The sequence below is a fragment of the Micromys minutus genome, assembly GCF_963924665.1.
Source record: "Micromys minutus genome assembly, chromosome: 6".
Classification (NCBI taxonomy): Eukaryota; Metazoa; Chordata; class Mammalia; order Rodentia; family Muridae; genus Micromys; species Micromys minutus.
The window spans coordinates 30188400-30207279 of NC_137975.1; the positions used below are offsets into that span (position 1 = coordinate 30188400).

General features: G+C 39.9%; 1 protein-coding gene across 1 annotated transcript in view; it reads right to left on the reverse strand.

Moving 5' to 3' along the window:
* Positions 1-18880, reverse strand: part of CRB1 (crumbs cell polarity complex component 1) — a gene marked incomplete at both ends in the record, with an annotated part of 173204 nt that overhangs the window by 114291 nt on the left and 40033 nt on the right. Inside the window, 3 exons of the mRNA XM_080918159.1 lie at positions 1601-1783; positions 8181-8320; positions 12752-12947. Coding sequence (XP_080774285.1) covers positions 1601-1783; positions 8181-8320; positions 12752-12947 — 519 coding nt within the window. The remainder of the gene's footprint in view (positions 1-1600; positions 1784-8180; positions 8321-12751; positions 12948-18880) is intronic.

Here is an 18880-nt window from a genome sequence, read left to right on the forward strand (position 1 = left end):
ATAGAACCTCATCAGGATGAAAGTTCGGGGCTGCTTCACTAAACTGTCCTGTGGGTAGGCAGTAAGCCCAAACTCAAGTTTGTGATAAAGAAACCCTACCTAGTGTGATTACACCGGAAACGGCTCTTGGTGGTCTCCTGGGGTTGACGAACGCTTCGTGGCACAACAAAAGCACATGTGTTAGAATCTGGTCAGAGATTACATGTTTTACCCTGATGCCGCTCCCAGACAAAGCTACAGCTACTAAACAAAAAAACATCACAAATCAAAGTTCATTATCTTCAGACATGAAATAGTAAAATCTAGGAAATCCTAGGTTTCTTCTCATCAGCTTTTCCCAACATTCCCGGCCACAACGAGAGAGTATTTCCTGAAGGACGTTTAATCTATGGAGAAAAAGATGGGGTAGAAGACTACGCTGTGATTACCTTTTTCCTTGGTATCTAGTAGCTGTAGGTAAAGTGCTACTTATTAACAATTTCAGAGGCTGTTTCAAAAGTTCTTGAAGTTTCAGAGTACACAGTAGATACAAATGCGTCTTTTTAGTGGAAAATAGGCAGGAATGTAAGGGGAGGTTCTGATACTAACGTCCTATACTCCAGTTGGTTCTTGCTTGTCAGTAAAGGTGGAGGGTGGGGGTAGGAGCGTGGGGAGGGGATTACTGGGCAGAAAGTACAGGCGCGAGGGGGGGGGGGCACAGGCAGGACTTCCGGTCTGAGAGGGGAAAGGCAAATGCAAGGAAGGGGCTTTTTACCATCCTTGGGAAAAAGAAGGCAACCATGTGAGGTCTCTGTGGGAGCTGGGGCCTGTTGCCTCCGCTACAGGCGAAAGATGTTTGACAGGGCTAGGTGGGACCTACTACTAATTTTAGGGCAGGTGGAGAGACAGAGATACTAAATTGATAAGTGCATGCTCTTCCAGGTGGGAGATATCTGCGCCCAGCAACTGTGCCAAGAAGGCAAACTGTAAAAGAATTAACTGTGCGTGTGTTTTTAAACTGTGGATTCAAGGGTCTCTGGGAGCCAGTAGTGTGGTCACCCCCCCCCCACTCTGGAACAAAGGTGGGTAACACAAAAGAAAACTGGGAGGGGCCAGTCGTGCAGCCAACCCCAGGCAAAGGCGGCAACATTTAAAACTACATGCACCACAGGGACCTTCGGGTTTAGAGAAGGTGCTTGGAAAGGAAGAGAAGCCACTGAAACTTGATGGTTTAACTGACATAAGCTGCAGAACGGGTTAGCAAGATCCTTTGAAACGAGATCATTGTTCTCCATGCACATATTCATAACGATGACGACATTTCTCGCAAATCTGAATAAACCATAAGGCCGAGCATTCTCAAATTCGGTCACACGAGATTACCTGACGACTACAAGGTGGACAGCAATTCTCAATGAAATGTGTCCCTTTTATCCATTTCGATCCCCATTCCTTACATTTTCCCTACAAGCCGAGGGGTTACATGTGATCCCAGTTATTTCTCATGCCCACAAGGGGGACCCTTTGTGCCATGGCACCAGAGTTTACACGGTCATGTCTTCCTCCTAATTACCCCATTCTCTGCTAGAAAACACCGGGAGTCATTTCCGTTTCGCCTCACCTGTGAATCCAGGCAGACAAATACAAACATAGCCCGAGGCTCCAAGGTAGCTGAAGGAGGAAGGCAGGCCAGCAGTGTTTCCATGTAGGTCCTCTGAGGACAGCTCGACACATTTCCCCCCAAATTGGCAGGGGTCGCTACTGCATTCATTCATGCTTGTCTCACACTGGGCACCTGTGTATCCTGCAGGATAAAAGTTCAGAGAAGCTGCTGAGTCAAAGCTCGGGGGTGCCAGGCACATACGTGTCTTGAAAGAGGCTGACCACTGAGCTGACGCCAATTAGCAAGGTGCCCACCGTCAAAAAGCCGGCAGGAGAAGCCGCTAAGAGGATGCTACCTGGAGCCAGATTCTAGTAGCAGTGGATAAGGGGTACATAATAGATTCTAAAAGATGTATTTTTTGTTGTTGTTGTTGTTGAATAATTTTTTAGAAAGGTTTAATCAGTAAAGCTTGAAATGAAAGTGAAATTTCAAGATAGATATGATTTAATCTGAACACTGCACAAAGTGGAAAACCATTAACTTCAATTTATCATTTACAAAATGAAACTTTTAAGGAGAGTGTCTGAAAAGGCAGCGGTATCCTGTCTCCCCTTGAGTCATCAGAGAGGAAGGAGCAAACCAGTAAGCGCGACTCCACCAAGACCTGGAAATTAGCTCCTGCCTCCAGGTTCCTGCTCTCTTTGAGTTCCTCCTGACCCGGCTTTCTTCGTTGGTGGACTAGATATAGATGCATAAGCTAAACAAACCCTTTTCTCTCCAAGTTGCTTTGGTCACCACATTTAATCATAGCATCAGAAACCCTTAAAAGCTAGAATAAGTTAGAAATTGGTACCCATATAGTGGGGTATCACTGTGAGATATGACCACCTTGTTTTGAAGAGGACTATGGAAAGACTTTGGGCTAAAAAAGCTATTGGGCATCCAAAGCTTGGTGGGCCATTGTGTGGGAGGTTTGAAAAATAATACTGTTGAAAGAAACGCAGACATTGGATCCTGCCTTGTGAAGATTCAGAGGGAAGTTTGAAAGTCTCTTAATGAGTCTATCGGGGGCTGTTTGCTATTTTAAGATTTTATGGTTCTCTTTAGCTGAGACTGGAGAATCAGATTCGGTACCAGAAAAACTGAAATCAAGTCTTTGCTTCAGTGGGATGGTTGATACTGGTCAGCTGGAGTTGAGAAATACAGCAGTGATTAAACAGGAGACCAGCATCTCTGAGGTGAAATCTGAAAATATTTCCTTTGAGGCCACACATTCAAGCTGTGTTCCCTAGTTGACCAAGGTTATACTATACACCCAGAGCCTAACTTGGTAGTGTAAGAGTCACCCAAGTGGTCCTGGTTTTGAAGGCATGAAGGGGTCGTGGAGAGCAGCTAAGGTTTGGCACCATGCAACAGGGCTGGTATCCTTGAAGAAAAGCTCAGAAGAGAGTATCAGAGAGAGGACTGAATGGTTGCAGCTGAAGAACCCAGCATTTTAGAGTTGTCAGTACTGTGGGATAGCCACCAAGGAGAGGAGCAAGTGTGGAGCAGAGCCAGCAGGGGCCTAGGAGATATTCTGTGTGTTGTGCAGTGATCGCCCTTAGAAGATGTCCAGAAAATGACAAGTGCATCCCAGGCACTGGACACTGAGTGATCTGAACTGTTGCAGTTTGTTTTGCTTTGATATGATTGTGACTTTTCACTGGTTCTTCCCTCTTGAAATAAAGTACTTAACTTAATTTTAAAAAATTATAGGAACTAACACTTGAGGAAATTTAGATTTTAAAAGAGACTTTGGGATTTTTTAGGTTTGTAAAAATGTTTCATATTATGGTGTTTATATTAGCATACGATCTTGGGGATGAACCAGAAAGGAAAGGTTATAGCTTAACAGTGATTGGCAGGTCCTGTTTGGTCATATCTAAGGGTCAGTGTGACATGGTTCATGCTGCTGGAACAGAGCTAGCAAGGTGTGGGCCTCCATGAGTGTAGATGGTTGTTGTGGGTGAAAAGGTTTGTTTATGTAATAGTGTACAATTTTTATATTCCTCATTTGAGGAACATCCTCTCTGCCAACATTAATGACTCCATGATTATCAGAGACAGCATGCAGAAGTAGGTTATTTTATACCTTACTAGATTTAGCTAGGCAATTTCATTATGGCTAAGAATTTAAAGATAAATGTCTTTCCATTTGATAAGAAACTAAAATATCAAATACAAAAGAAATTTCCCTATGCAGTCTGCTTCTGTCTCTTTATGCATTTATACCTATAAAAATATGACTTTATTGTGTGGATAGGGCTTTAATATAGATGGTTTCACATGCATCCTTTCACGACTTGCTGTGTTCACTCCCCGTTTACCTTAAGTTTTTATGACATATCTACCTCAGAGTTCACCATAAGATACCCCAAAGAGTGTGAATGTGTAAGCATTCACTTACAGATTGAAACAAGATTTACAGTGCAATTCTGTAAACAATGTCTAGGTGAAGCCTTGAAGTTGAGGCCTGAAAGTGGAGCTTCTGTGTTTTAGGTTATGTATGTTTGTCATTGTAGGCAAGACTGACAGATGGCCACCAAGGCAGCAGTACCTCTGACATGTCACCAGCAAGTAGACCTAAATGCCTACTGGACATTTGCTATCACCAAATGTAACTTTTTCATAACATGTAGTTTTAGTTATTTTCCCTAGTTACCACCACAGTTGGTCCCCAAAATGTTTTCTCCTTTTTTCATGTTTTATCCATTACAGGGATTATCTTGTTTGCTAGTACTGTGTGCAGTGTGAATCCCAAAATATAGATTTACCAGGACACTGCCATTAGGAGGGTGGACACTGAGATAGCATTGGCTACTCTGTAAGCTGGTATAACAAATGCATAAAGTCTTTCAAGGGACACAGGCCTACAATGTTAACTTAAGTTCACTTAAAAACTTATTTTTAAAGGTAAAATTTATAGCCCTAAATTATAAAACTTGGAAATCAAACCATAGCCTTTTTGTAGTTTAAAATAATAAAAATGGTTTCCTGTTTTCACATAGGATAGCATTCAAGATCTTTAATGAGACCTAAGAGCTCTCTTGGAATATAGGTTCTTTCCATCCCAGCCTGCTCTTCCTCTCTGATGATGCTTTCTACCCACAAACTTAACAACTGCTCTCTTTCGTCCTGGAAAATTCCCTTCCGAGCTTTGCTTGACCAACTCTTCCTCAGTTTTCAGACTTTACCTCACATTACTTTTCTCTCTTACTGAATCACAATACAATAAAATGCCTTGGTTTCCTGTCATTTTTCTCAGTCTTTTCCTTCCACTGCTCTTTTGACAACTTTTAATGATGTGTTTATTTGCATGTGTCATTGCCTGTTTCAACAGATTGTCAGCTCCACATAAACAGGACTGTGTGTATTTTATTCAACACTTCACTACCCAGCAATACATAAATAGTTGACCTTCAATCAATGACTGAGTGAGAATAAATAGTACTAATTAATGGTTAAAATGACGACAACAAGTGAATTAAAACCGGCTCAGTACATAGCTAAAGAATTAACTATTAATGAGCCAGTAATAAGAATACAATATGATTGCTCATTTTGTAACTCTAATAAAATCCTGAGTGGATCCTATTTCAAATAATAACTACAGCATAAATCTCCCTGCACCATAGTATAATATATTTATTTTATGTAACCCTTGGGCCTTTCTCAACAATCTGAAGAAGAAACTCAAGCACTGGATAATGAGACTAAGAAAGAGGTCAGATAGAGCTCTCACAGTTCTTTATGGTGAGCTCCCCAAAGAACCCTTTGAATGTCTTCACTAAGAATGCCTGCTTCTAAAATACTTCCACTTCATACTTACATACTTATAGACTGCTAGTAAACAATGGTTTTGACAGTAGGTTGCTATGTATCGGGATTTGTTTCATATAGTGGACTTCATTTAAAAAGAAGGAAGGAAGGAAAGAAGGAAGGAAGGAAGGACAGACAGACCGACAGAAAGGAAAAGACAAAAAGAAAGACAGAAAAACACGGGCTGTTTGTAATTTTCTTTTTGTGCTAAGACTCAAGACTCACACAGCAGTCACGTTAGGAAGAGATTTAGAACTATAATAAATCCTTCCCTGCTTTTCCGGCTTGTGCATTATCTCATTCAATCGGGAGCATGGGGGGAAGTCCTGATTTATGTGTTTGCTAGTTCTGTCCATACCACTGAGGCTCTGGAGGGAATTTTAGTTGCTGTTCTCTTTAACCAGATATAAATAGACTTCTTCAGTCAAGACCACAGTCAATATTTTTAACAAGTTTCTCTATAAATCTCTGTACAAAGAAAGAACACGATACTGAACCAGATCCTCTGGGTTTGTGGATTTGTTTGTTTGTTTTCTTGTGTTTGTTTGTTTTCTTGTGTTTCTTTATTTTCTTGTGCTTGTTTTCAAATTTAATGCCATCTGCACACTTGTGATAAGCATTTAAGTTTTAAGATACTTCTCAAAATTATTTGATTTAGAAATACGGGATTTAGACAAATGTAGCAAAGATTCTTGCCAATGTGTTCCTTAGGACTGTTTTTATAGTAAGAGAAATTTTTTTCCTTACTTATAGAGTGGTTTGTAACACTGAATCTCATTACAGACCACAGTAAGTAGAGGGTACAAAGCCATTCTTACCTTTCTGTCTAGGGTAACCCACCATCCACACAGTGATCTCAGATAGAAACTCAGATTCTGCATAGTGTTGAATATATCCATGTTGTTTACCTCTTTCCTTTTGGTCACTTAGCTATATTTTTTTTATAGATGTGATAAAAAAATACGAAAACAGAGGAACACATAGTTTCGGATCCTCATGTCCATCACAGTAAGTAAGGAAGGCCTTAGGGAAGTGGCTCAGTAAGAGGTGGAAGAAACTCGAAGTGCTAAGGACTAAATGACAGAAATAATCTTCAGAGAACCACCCAATGTTCTAGGGTGGGGCAAGGCACCTTCTATATGCGCCTGCCATATTTCTGGTTTCCTTTCCATACCCCCTTCCCTCCCTCAGTTCCTTCCTAAAATAACTGGTATACTGCCTGCTGCCAATCATAGAGCATAGGAAAAGAAGATCAACCTAATTCTACTAACTAGTTACTGTTTCTTGAGTGATTCCTTTGTATGTTCTAAGCTGAGCTAAGATCCTTATATTTCATTACTAGAATTTTTTTCTAAAACAACTCAAGTGGGTGAATGTTATTGTCAACATCATTTTGTAATGAGTGATATATCAGTTTGAAGAGCAGCTTTGTTACTTGCCAAAGTCTCTGAGCCAGTGGGTCCATTTATGATATATGTTCAGTCCTATTTTCTAAATGATAATATTTTCTTTAATAAAATTTCATGGCTCCTTAATGCACCCAACTTGTATTTCACCATACTGTATTCCTGTCAGAATTTCACATGTACTTTTGACTTCTAGATACTTTTAATTGTGCCATTCACACTGAATTTCTTGTGATAAGAATACAGGATGATACAGTTTTATTAAACCAGTATTTGGTAGCATAATGATGAGCAAAGGCTAGCAGGCATCTCCTGTTCATTTCCTGGACAGAAAATATAGCATACTGATGTTTGCAGACCAGGGAATTCAAAAAAATTTTTTGTACATTGATCACAACTGTTCCTTAGTATTCCCTAGAGAATAAACATTTTTCTTTTTTACCAGAAGTTATTACTAACTGGATTGGTTCATCTTATGACTTCTTTCCAATACAGGGTTAACTCTTTTTTTTTTTTTTTTTTTTTTGGATAGGAAAGAAAATCAATAGAAACAAAGATAGATAAGCAGTTAGTTTGTTTGATTCAATACAGAGTATTCATAAGTTTTCAATTTTTCTCAGTGGATTAAAAAGAAGAGAGGGAAAATACTATAGTAGCTATTTCTATTAATAAAATCTTAGTAAGAAAATTAAATTTAAAAAATACATCAAGTCGTTGTCCAGAACTAGCAAAACATTTCCCACTTACCAATAATATTTCTCGAGTGCTACCAACTACTTTCTGATGGTTCTTTTAACATCTATGCTCTCTAGGTATATGTTAATTTCACTATAGTTTAATGAGCTTAACCTGTATTCTTGTTGCTCTTATAAGAATACCCACTGTGTTCTTTATTATTTGGGGAAGCATTCAATACATTGTCTGGGCCGCATAATTATGAGCTTGACTAACTTCATGAATCATAGGACAAACTCTTAAAAGGCTAACACATTGCGTTTATATATTTCTGTTGTCTGGGAGAATAGGTAGATGAAAACAATCTCAGTGAATATTTCTCCAGGAAAACTATGTGAAATTCATGTTTCTATTATTATATTTCTGAACATGGAGGGTCCTAGTCATTATTGGTGCTGTGGTCACCTGTCTTACACAGTGTGTAGTATAATGTGTGGACAATGACAAGTGCAACTCAGTGAGTAAAGCTGAAGGACATGTTGGCTTAGTTCCTTCAATGACAATAAATTTTACCTTTCTGGAGCAACTTGTTTCTAGGATAAGTAAAAATTGGGGGGGGGGGAAGGTAACAAAAACCTAATGAAGTATTTGTCACTTACCAGGCCAGCAGTGACAAATATAGCTGTCAACAGTGTCTTGACATGTTGCCTCATTGTGACAAGGCTTTGACCAACAAAGAGGCATCAAGGACTCACAGTGTGTCCCTGTGAATCCACTGTCCGTGCAATCACAGTGGTAACTGGAAAACAAAGGAAAATTTTCATGTCAGCTCTTGGTCATCTTGACACCAACCCTCTTTATTATGTCTCCATTTACCAACCAGCCTGACCCAAATGGTGTAGCATGTCTACCTACCTCAAAAGCACCATGGAGTTATCTCTGTAAACCAATATGGTTATGGTTATATGTTTCTGTGTCAACACCTCATCACTGTTGACTTAAAAAAATGACAGGAAGATTCACACAACACTCTTTGGAAGGTGATGTTTTTCAGGCATAAATAAGACTATGATACTTAGATCATAGGATTATTGTAATTAAATATGTATAAAAATAGAAACATATCCTGTATATCAGGGGATTTGGTTGTTATTAAATGGTATAGTCAACAAAATTATTAGTATTATTAAAGTTATTAGGTAATAATTTGTACCAAATAAAATCTATTATAAAATTTAAAATAATTTTTTACTAAATAGAAGCACTCATAATTAAGCGTATTACGATTATGCTGTTTTCTGATGACATGAATATTTTAGTCTTTCTATTTCTTTTTTTTAACCTTTTTATTGATTCTTTGTGAATTTCACATTGTACACCCCAGTCCTGCTCATTTTCTTGTCCCCTCATATCTGCCCATTCTCCCCAAAATAACACACGCACACACACACACACACACACACACACACACACACCACCACCACCACCACCACCACCACCACCACCACCAACAACAACAACAACAACAAAATAAAAAACAACCAAAGCATAGAAAACATATGATTGTGGAAGCTGTAACGTGTCACAGTGTGTCCCACCGTATATCCCTCTAATCACACATCTTCACTTGGCAAATGTTCATTGCAATGAGTCATTGGTCTGGTTCCGTGTCTCTGGATTCTGTCACACTATCAATAATGGAGCATCACCCAATCTTCTCCTGGTTATCCTGTTGTTGCCCTGAGTCATGGAGATCCTGCAGCTTTGGAACAGCAGAAATGACCAGTGCTTGCATCCCAACCATTCACAGATGGTATAGATTTTGGGGGTGGGCTAACTCAGAGCCCTGGATCTGGGCCTGGGTGGTTGCCAAGCTGGCCCAACACTCCTTTATTGGGGTGAGCTCTCCATCACTGCTCTGTCTAGGCCACCCAAGGCTACTACAGGCAGGTGGCAGGGTCAGCCCTCCTGCTCTCACGCTCTTCCTTAGCCACCAAGGCCAGCTCCACTGTGTTGCACAGGGGAAGTGCAGGCCTGCTCTTCTGAGTGTTACAGCCAATGAGGGGAGAGGGCTAGCTCTCCCAGGTCTCATGACCCCAGAGCCAGATCTCCCTGGCTACTGCAGGGTGAAGAGGGACGTGAACTCACCTGCTCTTATACCCTAGGACTGTCTCCACCACACCACTGTCACCAGGAGCAACTCCACTGTGCAGCTCAGGTAAAGAGTGCTGCAGCTTGTGAAAGATGGGGCCAGCTCCCCAGAGAGCTCCATCCAGTGAGGGTCAGGGCCAGTTATGTACAGCCACGCGGTCCCTGGCAGCTGTCCTGACCAGACACATTTTCATGTCCTCTAGTGATAATATGAGCCTCAGACAATATCACAGACGCCTGATCCCTACTGCTGTGTAGCCACAGACTCAGACTGGTTCCCAGAAGCAGCTCTGGCTGGGACCTCACCATTGCCCCAGGTGGCGGGGCTATCAACTGACAACAGGCTACCTACCCCTCTCCACCCTCAAGCCTCCAGTTCCATTCCTCTCCACAATGCTCAACCTGTTCTGCTTCCTTATCTCTCCCATCCGAATATTCACACATAGTGGCTCCCACTGTAGGCAGAGTTGTGTAGCTTGCAGGGCCTCGGGTGACTTCCTCCATCTGTGCTACGTGGTGTGTCAGCAAGCAGGTGTCTATGTCCCCGAATCATGCAATGGAGTGTAGGTCTCTGGGGAGCGCGGCATTCCAGTCCGAAGGACTCTCTTCCCACACTGGACTGCCTAGGCTGATTTTTATGAGTCCTAGACATTTAGACAGCGTTGACCACCAAGCCAGGGATTAAAGTAGGATGAACAAAGACATCTGCTCTGCCCCTGACTGATAGAAGAACAGCACCATCAACAAGGTGTCTCTTTACCCATGGTGGTGGTAGTGGGAGAGGAGGCTTTCTGTTCCTAATCATTCATTGACTAAATTTATCTCACAGTCTCACCCATTTATCTGCCAGGGGAGAATTGTTGAGTTTTTAATTTAATGTGGCTCTTAACTGAGGGGATGTCATTCTCCTGAAGGATTTAGTGTTGTAAAAATTAAAAGTGGATCTGCAAGCTTATGTGAGCTAGGAAGGGCATCTTGAGGGGATGCTTCAACCACAGAACAATTAACAACCCATTCCCAGTGGCTGTGTATATGTACCATCAAGCATTGCATGGACAATGGTGTTAGGTCTCAGTTAGCTTAAAAAAAATCTGCTCATGCTTTTTCTAATTGAAAAATACTAAAATCTAGAACTACAAAGATGGTTAAGCACATGAAATCACTTGCCATGCAACCCTGGGCACCTACATTTAATCCCCAAACTTACTTGCACATATACATGCACATACACATACACATGTACAGGTACACACATGTGTACATAAATAATAATGATTACAATATTAAAAATCTACTCTATGTGAGACATTAGAGACACGTGTCCTATATTAAATGAACACATCTAAATTTACAGAATCACATATTCCATTTAAAAGCTCCTTTGGTATGCAGACATCACTTTTCTCACATGAATTATAGGAAAGATGTTAATTTTTATTGTGTGACAATAAACTCAAACCACAATGGCCAATCTTCTCACAAATTGGGTATTAGGAGATGTCACAATAAAGTGAAGAAATAGGTCATGGCACCTTTAAGAGTGGATAATGAAAGGGCACGCGTTTCCAGCCCGTCTGCCTTCCCATCAAACCCTTGTGTTATCTGCTGCGATGCTCTCTAGAGAGGGTTTTACTCCCTTGGAAGTTTCAGCCATTCCAACCCCTCTGTCTGTAGTGTCCAGCTAGCTGTGCCCTGAAGTGTCGACTCCCAGCACAGGTGCATTATTTTGAATAAGAAAAGTCAAATAAAATCATGGAGGTGATTTAGAATGGTGTTTCATATTTTTAAAAAGAAATGTGTAGCTTCATTACTCTATTTAAAAATATTACTATCTTGCTAAATAACTTATGGATATAGCTGAAGCACGCATGCCTTTCATTACACTCTGTGAGTTTCAGTCATTTTGAAATTAGATTTGAAGTGAGTTACGAGTTTCTCTCTCTCTCTCTCTCTCTCTCTCTCTCTCTCTCTCTCTCTCTCTCTCTCTCTCTCTCTCTGTGTGTGTGTGTGTGTGTGAGCACACACTTTTGGGAATTGGACTCATGGCCTTATGCACATTAGGCATGTACTCTACCAGTGAACTTAATCCCCAGTCCCTTATCTGATTTATGAAATAGAGGAAAAGTGATTTTATTTCTACTCTTGCAAGAAATTAATAATGTGAACTCTTGGAATCATGTAACATCTGTTTACTAAGGCTTCCTTATTACAACTGGGAAACAGTTTATATTACAATTGAGAAACAGTATATGTTACAATCGGGGAACGGTATATATTACGATGGGGAACAGTATATACTACAGTTTTAGAACAATAATAGCATGCTTCATGCTGAGCAAGTATCAAGTGAGAGGACCCTAAGCTCAATGCATTTAAACACTGTTCTGAACTTCACAGTGCAATATTCACGGTCTAAGCAAATATGAGGATGTTCTTTACAGGGACATATTATTTGATGTGAACTTGGCCATCACTGCATAAATTCATTATATTTATCACGTGAATTTATAATGTGGACTCGCCAATTTCCCTGAAAACCAATGACAGACTCTCATTTGGGTCAGAATTGAGTTATACTTGCTGATCTTATGCTTTGCTAAATATATTCACCCAATTTCCCAAACAGCTAAAAAGCCAAGATGTACCAATTTAATACTATTGTTCTCAGAGCAGCATTTACAGACAAATTCTGAAGGATTTACTTTTTCCACCTGATTGATTTGCTTATTTTCTTAATATAAACATTATGTTCACAACTTAAACAATTAATAGCATCGCTTTTGCATCTTCCTTATTTATAACAGGTTAATTACATGGGTTTTAAATGTTGGCACTTTTCTATAATATATATATATATATATACATTTCAACCATTACAAGAATGCTTTGGAAAACCTTCACTCAGGACAGATGTCAAACAAATAATATTTTTAAGTAAAATCAGAATGCTGTAACTTTTCATTACTTAAAGCATAATGCATAAAGCATGACTCCAATGAGGCTCTGAGAGCTTGGAGTTCACCAGTGTGCATTAGAGCTTGGTCCCTATAAACCTGTCAGTCATCTATGGAACACATACCCGTTCCTTCCATCTACGCATAGACTTCCATGGAGACACGGCTGACTTTCACATTCATTAAAGTCGAGTTCACAGTGGTCTCCAAGGAATCCAGGTGCGCAGTCACAGACGTAACCCCCAAGAGCAACCTGACACGTGGCACCGTGTAGACATGGTTGGGATCCGCATTCATCAATCGCCAACTCACAGTTCACGCCTTTGAGAAAAGCCAGCAGAGAAAGCCAAAAAAGTTTTAGGAAAGTGAAAAATATTTTAGTTGTTTGGCAACACATTATTTACTAAAGCACTTGTCAAATGTTATGTTGCCCAAAATAATTCTCCTCCTCTACTCTAATTGCTATTAACTCGGTGTGCTTGTGGGAAGTCATACAGAGTGGGGCAGCTGCTGCTTGTGAAGATCACTGCCTACAACAGCTTGGGCTTTGTCGTCTGTGGAAACAAATAAGTTATTTTTAGGACAAAATTATTGTTAACTGTACTTTTGTTGGAATACTAAAATGTACTGGTCAATGTGGGTATTTTTCCTTCGTTATTTTATTTCTTCATAACAGTTTACTTAGGCTGCATACAGAATAATGGGGAAAAGCTTGGACTGGCTGGTTTGGTGTCTTGGGAAAAACAATTACTAGCCCTGTGTTCTGGTTGATTTGTAAAGAAACTTTAAAAGCACAGAAAAGAGTTGTCTGTGCTTACACGTCCTTTATTACTACGCTTCTAACCAAGGATAACAGATCATGTATTTGAACATTGACAGACTCCAGAGTGGCTCAGAGATAGTACTAAGTGTGACGTTGCTTTCTTTTCTTGATCTAAGTTACAGTAGAAATGTTCCAACAGCATATGCTATCTATAACTGTCACTGGATCTATAACCATCAAAAATAAAGTGTTACAGTATATAAGATTATGTACAGTATAAGATTATATAAGTATATAAGATTTGACTTGTCTCCACCCCCCACCCCTGTTTTGAGAAGGAAAACATTCTATCAGTAAAACTTGAAACTTGTCCAATATCATTAGGCCCTACCCTCAGTGACTATAATTTCCTTCATGACCCTTAATATTCATCATCATGTCTCTCTACCCAACCTGTCTCCTCCAAACCACTTAATGTGTGAGCTTTAAAAATACAAATATGATTATGATAATATTTGCTGGAACTTTTAAAATAGCATCTCCCAACATCTATAGAATAAAATAAATTATCTTTAGAATTCAGTAGGAACTTCTGAAAGGTTGAAGCTACAGTGTCTTCTGTGCGTGCTTACAATTATATGGCCTGCCTTTCACCTCACATGGATGTGCCTCTGACTAGTTATGTCTCTTCCATAACTCTCCACTTTCAAAGAGTGGGGCTGAGTGGGACAAGATTCTAGAAATTATGCTTAACCTCTTCTATAATCCTCTGTTGCTGTCTCTTTATCCTCCCAACATACCCTGTAATATCAATGTATTTATTATATTTCTTATTTGTCCATCTTTTTATAGAAGGATGAGGTTTTTGATGTCAGTGTTTGGTATTTTTTGGAGCATTGAGCACATTTTCTTGAACAAAGTAAATGATCAATTAACTTTGAACGAATGATTATTGCAACCTTGTGTTGCGCTATCCCTTTCCCCTGAACAATGAGCTGGAGAGCCATGGAAACATTTCTCTGTGTGCCAGTAAGGCTGGGTCTACTGTTCCCCACAAACAATGAAGTCAGTTTATGGGTTTGAGAGATATTTGCGACAAATCATGTTTTCTCAAGGACTGTCCTAAACTTCTGATACACATTTGGAGATATTTGTCCCTTATTATGTAGCTTTTGACATTTGGAGATCTGTGTTAACATTTTGTGCCGCTAGATAGTGGACATCATATGCTATCAGTCTTGAGCAGGTCTCACACCAGATGCTGTCCCCATCACTCACTGCAACAGGCACAGAGCACAGGACACATGCAGGGCAGCCATGACAAAGCACTCTGAGCACCTTGCCCATTATCTACAGAGCTCCTGCTTTACAAATAATCGTGCTCTATGTTTATGGTTATAAATTTCAGGCAATAAATGTGATTCCCAGTGCACTTTATGTTTGTCTAGAGTAAGAATCTTACTAGTTAGAGGCTCTTCTTGTAAATCCATTATACAGTTATCAATGCGTGTCTGAAACTTATGGATCTGAGCATAGAAGAGAGGCGGCTCGCTCTGTTGCTGCTGTGAACACTCTGTTCCACTAACCGGAATGCAATGGAAGGCTACTTCGTTTTCTTCTTTTCTTAGTTGCTTTATCTCCTTCACTTGTTTTGTCCCATCTGAGACTTCAAGTGTCAAAGTCTTGTGGGGATAAAGTGCGGTTCAGTAGAACAAGATTCTGGAAATTATCTCTCCATCATGTAGGTATCAAGGGTTTCCACTTCACTTAGCTAATACTTCAAGTACTGTGTTGAGCGAGAGGGGATGTGGGCATCAGAGACTTCTCAAAAGATGGAACACAAATGGCTAAGAGAAAGTTTAAACACATTCAGTGTCTTCAGCTGTCATGGAAATTTAAGTTAATTTGAGATGTCACACAAACACACCCAGAATAGCTAAAATAAAAGAAATAATAACAGGTGAGTGTGAGGAGAGGGAGCACTTATTCACTAGTGGTAACTGTGCAAAATGGTGAGGTCTCCTTAGAAATCAGTATGTAAATTCTCCAAAAGGATAGAGTGTGGAGAGCCGTTTTGGCACCTCTGAACAGTTGATGGCAGAGTATTATTAATATTATCCCAGGACATTTTGGGGCTGGCCAAGGCAGGAATCTGGCCTCTGTGCTATGCCCTGCAAGGACTATTAACGACCGCGTCTGCATCTGTAGCCCTAGGCAGGCTCTAAGAATAAGGCTATAAGGAAGTACATTTACATCTGTAGTATGGGGCAGGGCCTTTTAGAAAGCAGCATAGGGAAGTACATTCGCATCTGATGCTCCAGGCAGTATCCTTAGAGATGCAGGGTGGATTTTGGAATGTAGGCACAGCAGTATCCATTTTTGTCTCTGACCTTATCACCTGACCTCCAAGATTGTTAACTCATTTGATCCCTGGCTCTGAACAATTGTTATCATTTTTGCATGTAATTAAAACAGTTTAAAAAGAGAGGACAAATAAAAAAGCTTTGCTTCAGCCAAGAGGCTTAGGCCTCAAGTCTGGCTGAAGTCATATTGCAGCTTTAACTAACTTGTCTTTTTCTTTCAATCCTCTTTTCAGTTCCAGGTAGACCTCTTGGGAGTTTGAGCTGGTCTTGGACAATAGAGATAGATTCACTTTAAAATCCAGCTATACCACTCTTGTGCCTACATTCAATGAACTCCACATCCTACTACAGAGATATCTGTTTATCCATCTTCATTTCTGTCATGCTCACAATAACCAGGGGATCAAACAACTTAGATTCCCACCAACTGTTGTGTAGATAATGAATAAAAATGTAGCATATCTATGTACTGCAATAACATCCAGGTAATAAGGAAAAATAGAATCATACAATTTGTGGGTAAGTGAAAAGAGATAGAAATAATCATTCTGAGTTAGGTAACCCAGCCCCAAAACAAATGTTTCATGTTTTCCTTCATTTATTAATATTACATGTGAATATTCAGGTCATATTTTATTTGGACTACCTATAGAGGTCAGGAAATTAGCTGTCATGGGGAACAAGCTTTCAACGGGATATAAAACACATAATAAAGGATTGCATGAGAATAATGGAGCAGGGAAGGATAAATTATATATATTTACATTATATATACTTACACACATGCACACATTCATAAGAAGCACTAAGACTGAATTACTTGATAGCGGGGTGACATTGCCTTCACAAGATGCCACAAACTAACAAAAAAGCTAAGATGACTTCTTTTGGTAAGACCCTATTGCTGAAGACACCACATACTTGAGTCATAGGACATGGAGAAATAGAGTTCACACTGACCTGAAAGCTTCATTTCTAACATCTAGCTTTCATAGTGATTGGATGTGCTATGCTTGCTGTCAGAGGAGAAAAGTCAGGATCAGTCACACTGAGCTGATATCTATCTGTGCAAGCTACAATAATGAGTGGTCTTGCAAGATTTGCTCATTGGTCCAACAGTGTTATGAATACCATGAGTGTAACCAACTACTTTCTTGGAATTATCTCAGTTCTCTTGTTTCAGCAACAAACCATCCTGGAAAAAGCAACTTGGAGGAGAGAGGGTTTATGTTTCTTGCAGTTAAATGGTTCACCACATGATGGTGGCAGAAGACTGGGGTGGCTAGTGATGTTAAACATGCAGTCATGGAGCAGAGTGATGATGTAATTAAGTTCACCTAGCCTTGTTCTTTTTGTGGCATCCAGAACCCAAACCCAGAAAATGGTGCCTCACACTTTTACAGTGGATATTCCCACCTCAATACCTTAATCAATATATTCTATCAGAAACATGACCAGAGGCTAATCTAACCTATACAATAATCTAATCCATTACGGATGGACCTAGAAACTTGTATCCTGGGTGATTTCAGATCCGTCAAGTTGACAGTGTACCAGCAACATCAGTATCTTCTGGGGTTTTGAGCCTCACCTCGGATCAGGGGAATCAGAGACTGATGTTCCATGGCGAGCTCTTCTGGTGACTTTGCTGCATACTAAAGTTTGAGAGTCACTGGTACACATTGTAAGTTCACTAAGTTGGACATGCCTCTGGGAGTTTCAGTACATGTTTTTATTAAAGGCATCAAAGTTTCTCTGAATAAAATAAGTGTCATGGTGGCTGTTTCCTCTTATGCTCATGGTAACTCTTCCAAGTGAGGTCCTAAACCTTGACACCAGGATTTTTATGCCTTCTAAACTATGAACTAATTTTAGTATTTAAAATATCATAGTTTTGTATATTTTATCTTTGAAATAAAAACATATGCTTAAAAGATGAGTTTAAGGTGTATCTTATATATGAAATATAATGTGTTTTCTTATTTCAAAGTAATTTATATACTAAATATCTATTTTTAATTTATTTATTCATCCATTTTATCATTATATATATATATGTATGTATGTTTTGGGCATATGTAAGTGGTTTTTGTATGTCTGTACACATATGTGTAGACGTACTAAGGCCAGAAGCCAGCACAGAGTACCTTCCTGAAGGCTGTTTTATGTATTTTAATTGGATATTCTCTGAATTTACATTTCAGATATTATACCTTTCCCCCTACTCCCATTCCCCCTCCCCCTGCCCTTGCTTCCAAGAAGATGCTCCCTCTCTCAACCACCCTTTCCCACCTCAGCGCCTTGGCATTCCCCTACACTGGGAAAACGAGCCTTCGCTGGACCAAAGGCCTGTCCTCACATTGATACAAGACACTGCTATCTTCTGCTATCTTTTATATTTTTATGAGACAGAGTCTCTCACTACCTCTAAAAATCACCAATTGACTAGGCCTGCAAATGAACTCCAAGGTGGTTAGGATTACAGACAAGAGCTATGAACTGCACAGGCTTATAACTTGGTGCTATGAATTCCAACTCAGGTCTTCATGCTTGCTCTGGCTGGCACTTTATCAACAGAGCCATCTGCCCAGCCCTTTAAAGACTTACTTTATAAATGAGGAAATGAATATTTCCCTATAGCTTTCTTTCACTTTTCTATTTCAACACGTCTTCATTAGATTTTTCTTATCCACTTGGTCTTTTCCTGCCATGCTACAAGCCAATTTTCTAAAATCGCAAGCATATTAATGGAAAAGGTACACACTATTAATCTGGTTAATTTTAAGGAGGACCTCAATCACAAGAATTTATTGTGTAAGCCTGAACTAAAAACAGACAAATGCTCCAAGGTGTAGTCTCTTTCACTGGGGAAGCTTTCGCTGCTTACTTTGACCTTCCGTTGGAGCTGTTGTGTATGCAGACAGACTCTCACCTGGAGCTGCACTGGGGAGGCCGAAGCTCATTTTTGCAGCCAATGAGTCACAGCTCATGAAGTGCAGTGGGGTGCACAGGGGTTTCACACAGTGTGGACCTTCTCCATGTGCTGTAGCTCTTTCTCCTCCCCTCCCGCCTCTCTTTCTTTTCAACACTTATTTCCTTTTCTTGCTTTGCTGCCCAGAAGCAGACAG